Source organism: Salmo salar, chromosome ssa01 (assembly GCF_905237065.1).
Source record: "Salmo salar chromosome ssa01, Ssal_v3.1, whole genome shotgun sequence".
Lineage (NCBI taxonomy): Eukaryota > Metazoa > Chordata > Actinopteri > Salmoniformes > Salmonidae > Salmo > Salmo salar.
The window spans coordinates 157,338,025-157,344,024 of NC_059442.1; the positions used below are offsets into that span (position 1 = coordinate 157,338,025).

General features: G+C 43.9%; 1 protein-coding gene across 4 annotated transcripts in view; it reads left to right on the plus strand.

The window, feature by feature from the left end:
* Positions 1-6,000, plus strand: part of LOC106594322 (uncharacterized) — a 30,978-nt gene that overhangs the window by 22,731 nt on the left and 2,247 nt on the right. For 3 of the 4 annotated variants that reach the window (XM_045692986.1, XM_045692994.1, XM_045692989.1), the window contains 8 exons: positions 304-464; positions 582-661; positions 2,277-2,349; positions 2,479-2,554; positions 3,264-3,411; positions 5,363-5,441; positions 5,617-5,725; positions 5,852-5,960. In XM_045692986.1, coding sequence (XP_045548942.1) covers positions 304-464; positions 582-661; positions 2,277-2,349; positions 2,479-2,554; positions 3,264-3,411; positions 5,363-5,441; positions 5,617-5,725; positions 5,852-5,960 — 835 coding nt within the window. Of the gene's footprint in view, positions 1-303; positions 465-581; positions 662-2,276; positions 2,350-2,478; positions 2,555-2,775; positions 3,006-3,263; positions 3,412-5,362; positions 5,442-5,616; positions 5,726-5,851; positions 5,961-6,000 lie in introns of those variants that run through there. The other variant, XR_006758500.1, reaches the window with a different exon arrangement.

Consider the following 6,000-nt stretch of genomic DNA (forward strand, 5'->3'; position numbering starts at 1 on the left):
GTGCACTATGTAGGGCACAGAGGTAGTGTACAATGTAGGGTACAGAGGTAGTGTACTATGTAGGGCACAGAGGCAGTGTACTATGTAGGGTACAGAAGTAGTGCACTATGTAGGGTACAGAGATAGTGTACTATGTAGAGTACAGAGGTAGTGTACTATGTAGGGTACAGATTGTAAAGGTACTGAATGTGTGTTATCTACTCAATCTGTTAAGTGTGTGTGTGTGTGTGTGTGTGTGTGTGTGTGTGTGTGTGTGTGTGTGTGTGTGTGTGTGTGTGTGTGTGTGTGTGTGTGTGTGTGTAGGCTATCCCTCTACTCCAGAAGGGCCAGACTCAGTCCATCACGTTGTCCCAGGGTCAGATAGCTTGTCTGCTGGCCAACGCCTTCTACTGCACCTTCCCCCACCGCAACTCCCCCAACCCCAGAGCAGAGTACCACAACTACCCCACCATCAACTTTAACAGGTCAGAACACACACAACAAACTCCACTGAGGACCCACACACACATAGAGACAAACACAAAGTATTCCAACTTCAACAGATGATAACATGTGACCACTCTATCTCTCTGTGTTGTCAGTCTGTTTGAAAAGTGGTCTGAGAGGAAGAGAGAGAAGCTGAGAGCCCTCCTTCATTACTTCCACACTGTCACAGACCCAGGTAAGTTACTACCACACACTACTATAGTCACTATAATGACTGGAATACAAGTACTGTAGGGTACAGAATGAGTGTATTATGTAGGTTACAGGAACCTATTAAACCTGTTTGGGATAGGGGGCAGTATTTTCACGGCCGGATAAAAAACGTACCCGATTTAATCTGGTTACTACTCCTGCCCAGAAACTAGAATATGCATACAATTAGTAGATTTGGATAGAAAACACTCTAAAGATTCTAAAACTGTTTGAATGGTGTCTGTGAGTATAACATAACTCATATGGCAGGCCAAAACATGAGAAGATTCTACACAGGAAGTGCCCTGTCTGACCATTTCTTGTCCTTCTAGGGCATCTCTATCAAAAATACAGCATCTCTGCTGTAACGTGACATTTTCTAAGGCTTTCATTGGCTCTAGGAAGGCGCCAGAAAGTGGAATGAGAGCTCTGCAGTCTCTGGGCAAAAAACAGCAGGGTTTTTTGTGAGTGGTCCTTCTGGGAACAATGACACTTAGGCACGCGTGCACGAGACGACTCCATTTTTTTCTTTCAGTGTTTGAACGAATACATCGTCGCCCGGTTGGAATATTATCGCTATTTTACGAGAAAAATAGCATAAAAATGTATTTTAAACAGCGTTTGACATGCTTCGAAGTACGGTAATGGAATATTTTGAAATGTTTTGTCACGAAATGCGTCGGCGCGTCACCCTTCGGATAGTGACTTGAACGCACGAACAAAACGGAGCTATTTGGATATAACTATGGATTATTTCGAACCAAAACAACATTTGTTGTTGAAGTAGAAGTCCTGGGAGTGCATTCTGACAAAGAACAGCAAAGGTAATCCAATTTTTCTAATAGTAAATCTGAGTTTGATGAGGGCCAAACTTGGTGGGTGTCAAATTAGCTAGCCGTGATGGCCGGACTATCTACTCAGAATATTGCAAAATGTGCTTTCACCGAAAAGCTGTTTTAAAATCTGACACCGCGATTGCGTAAAGGAGTTCTGTATCTATAATTCTTAAAATAATTGTTATGTATTTTGTGAACGTTAATCGTGAGTAATTTAGTAAAGTTTTCGGTGGGTATGCTAGTTCTGAACATCACATGCTAATGTAAAAAGCTGGTTTTTGATATAAATATGAACTTGATTGAACAAAACATGCATGTATTGTATAACATAATGTCCTAGGAGTGTCATCTGATGAAGATCATCAAAGGTTAGTGCTGCATTTAGCTGTGGTTTTGGTTTTTGTGACATATATGATAGCTTGAAAAATGGGTGTCTGATTATTTCTGGCTGGATACTCTCCTGACATAATCTAATGTTTTGCTTTCGCTGTAAAGCCTTTTTGAAATCGGACAATGTGGTTAGATAAAGGAGAGTCTTTTCTTTCAAATGGTGTAAAATAGTCATATGTTTGAGAAATTGAAATTATAACATTTTTAAGGTTTTTCGTATTTCGCGCCAGGTGCTACCATTGGATATTGGTGAGGCGTTCCGCTAGCGGAACATCTGTCCATAAGAGGTTATTAAGAATACCCTCTGATAATAGTTGCTGTGGGAACCAGATTTACCTGTCTGAACTTTGACCCTTGTTGTTGCCATGACAGCGACCAGGCCCAGTGGACTGGTGACCTTTGAGAGGCGCTACATCAGAGACAGAGACATGCCCATCTGGGAGAGGTACACACACACACACACACACACACACACACACACACACACACACACACACACACACAAACTCACACACAGACACACAAACACACAGACAAACTTAATATTCCCCTCTTGTCTTTCTCTGTGTGTCAGTTGTAAGGAGACTGTTCCTAAACTCCACGTCACCTCAGCAGGCTGCATAGAGGAACAGGGAGCAGGGATGCTACAGGTGTGTGTGTGTGTGTGTGTGTGTGTGTGTGTGTGTGTGTGTGTGTGTGTGTGTGTGTGTGTGTGTGTGTGTGTGTGTGTGTGTGTGTGTGTGTGTGTGTGTGTGTGTACATTGTTAGACATGACCGCCAGAAGGTCTATATTAATATATTGTAGTTAGCTTGAATTGTGTGATTGCATTCTATTTATTTTTTGAATCAATGTGTGTACCAAATACACCAGATATTGTTGTTGTGGTGGAGGTCAGGGGGAGGTGCTGATTGGACGGCTACATGGAGCAGGCCTTTTCTGACAAGCTGCTTCAGTACCAGCCCCTCGTGGTGCTGGGACAGCCTGGGTGGAGGTACAAGCTGGTGGTGCTGATATTTGGCAGTCTTGGCCACGTACACAGGCTTGCAGTGCGTGGCCTCCAGATTGCGGGCTGACAAAACTACAGCAAACCAATTGGCTAGGTACTGCTCTGTTTCAGCTGTCGTGGGCAGCCTTTGGAGAAGGAGGGGCCTTGAAATTTTTGGATCCTTTCTTTATGTAAATGTTATTGGTGTGTGTGTGTGTATCTTGCAGGTGTAAATATATGGCTCTGGTGTGTGCGTGTGTGTGTGTGTGTGTGTGTGTGTGTGTGTGTGTGTGTGTGTGTGTGTGTGTGTGTGTGTGTGTGTGTGTGTGTGTGTGTGTGTGTGTGTGTGTGTGTGTGTGTGTGTGTGTTGCAGGTGGACTTTGCCTGTAACATGATAGGAGGTGGAGTGTTGGGCTCAGGTCTGGTTCAGGAGGAGATTCTGTTCCTGATGAACCCAGAACTCATCGTATCTCGACTCTTCACTGAGAAACTAGGAGACAATGAGTGTCTCTTCATCACAGGTGTGTGTGTGTGTGTGTGTGTGTGTGTGTGTGTGTGTGTGTGTGTGTGTGTGTGTGTGTGTGTGTGTGTGTGTGTGTGTGTGTGTGTGTGTGCGTGTGTGCGTGTGCGTGTGTGTGTGAAGAATAGTAAAGAAACAAACATTTTACCAACTGGGGACATTTTGTTAGTCCCCACAAGGTCAAATGCTGTTTCTAGGGGGTTTCGTGTTAAGGTTAGAATTAGTGTTAGGGTTAGAATTACATTAAGGGTTAGGAGCTAGGGTTAGTTTTAGGGTTACATGCTGACCACACTGCTCGCGTCGCGTGCATAATAAATGTACACATGCATGTTATTCAATCATTGCACCCACAATGCTCGCACGCGTCTGCGTTGCCAGGCGCTAAAATAGAAGTTACTTCTATTTGTGGCGCAGAACACGTTGCAAGTCCTGCCTCTCCCATCTCCTCATTGGTTAATAGGAGCAGATACCCACGTGCCATCTCCTCATTGGTTATACCCACTTGGCTGACTGAAAAACGAACTGAGGTAGGTCGTCGTCATGGTAATACTATTGCCAATCGCCATGTAAAGTCCAAAGAAGAAAAAGCATGGAAGGAGGAGAGATGACAAGAAATGATTTGGTTGACTGTTTTATGTGTGGATTCATTGTCGGAGTAGAGGACCTTGTGCATTTCAGGCAAAATAACAAATGAACGTTTATATCCCAGGCCAAATTGGCTTGCAACAGCAAGCTAGCTAAATAGGACAAATTAGCTAGCAACTGCAAGCTAGCTAGCTAAATTGCCATAAATGTTTAATGCTTTTAGACCTGACCACAAATTAATATAATTGGTTCAGAGTTCATTTTGATATTTCAACCTGCGTGTCATGATCGCGTTTGGTGTGGGGGAACAAAATCTACTTGTGCACAATGGAGCACGATGGCATGTCCAGTTTGGGTACGGTGTCAGGGTTAGGATTTTGGGTTAGGTTTAGAGTTAAGGTTAGGGTTAGGGTAAGGGTCAGAGTACAGGTTAGGTTTAGGGTTAGGAGCTAGGGTTAGGTTTAGGGTTAAGGTTAGGTTTAGAGGTAAGGTTAGGGTTAGGGTAAGGGTAAGAGTGCGGGTTAGGTTTAGGGTTAGGAGCTAGGGTTAGGTTTAGGGTTAAGGTTAGGTTTAGATGTAAGGTTAGGGTTAGGGTAAGGGTAAGAGAACGGGTTAGGGGTTAGGGTTTAGGGAAAATACTAGTTTGAATGGGACTTAATTGTGTGTCCCCACAAGGTTAGCTGCCCACCCACCATACCTACCACCCTTTATATCTGTCCCTTCTCCCGACGTCACACCTTCTCTCTGTCACATGTGGTGGTTCATTTCTTTACTATCAAATGAGGAGAGACAAACTTATCACACAAGTCAGAGTTATACTTCAACTAAATCCTTAATAATTTATTGATAAGGAAGCAGGTCTATACAACACACATATAAAATGAATCGATTGAGTGCTCTACGATAATGATGGTTGGTCGACGAATCACCCTCCGATGATTCGTTATGAGCCCCGAGACAAAAGTACAAAGGTATTTTATAGCCAAGATACACCCCTTTCAACCAACATGACAAACAACAGATGTATAGAATGGGTCACAAGGTTAAGATTTGAATGAAAGATACTTATACTTCACAGCAGACAGTATCTGCTGTAAAAACAGTTCTCTCTCCCTGGTACCATATAGAACAGAAACATTAACTCATGCTCTGGAATTCGGTCTCTTTAGATTTCATCACCCAAAAGACATTGTAAATCTCCTGTCAGTGTTATCTCCCAGAGGCCCATTCTCAGTAGAACATACTCAGTTGAGCGTTCTAACAACCCCTTATTCTGTTGCATAAAACAACCATTTGATGCAATAATAGCATCATAACATAATCTTGTAATTTCCACCATACACATCTCTCTCTCTCTCTCTCTGTAGGTTCTCAACAGTTCAGTCAGTACACTGGCTACAGCGACACTTTTAAGTGGGTAGGGCCTCACAGAGACAACATTGAGAGGTGAGCTCACTCACTCACTATCTCACTCACTCACTCACTCACTATCTCACTCACTCACTCACTCACTCACTCACTCACTCACTCACTCACTCACTCACTCACTCACTCACTCACTCACACACTCACTCACTCACGTACCCGCTAAAATCCCTGATTGCTCTGCCTGTGTTTGCAGGGATGAGTGGCAGAGGCTACACAGGCAGATTGTGGCCATGGATGCTCTCCACTTCAGAAACCAGAGAGAACAGTACAACATGAAACAGGTCACCAGGGAACTCAACAAGGTGAGAGACAACCCTCCTCTCCTGTAGGGGCCAGATTACAGCTGATTGGTAGAATCAGGTGTGCTAGCTAGAGCAGGGCTGGAGATAAATCTGATGTCGGTGGTCTCCTGTAATATCCTCCCTCAGGCGTACTGTGGCTTTAAGGCAGATGACAACACTCACCCAGACTTCCTTCCTGACATCGCCACGGGCAACTGGGCCTGCAGAGCCTTCAATGGAGACCACAAACTTAAAGGTACCCCTAACTGTTAACCCCTTGCTTAAAGGTACCCCTA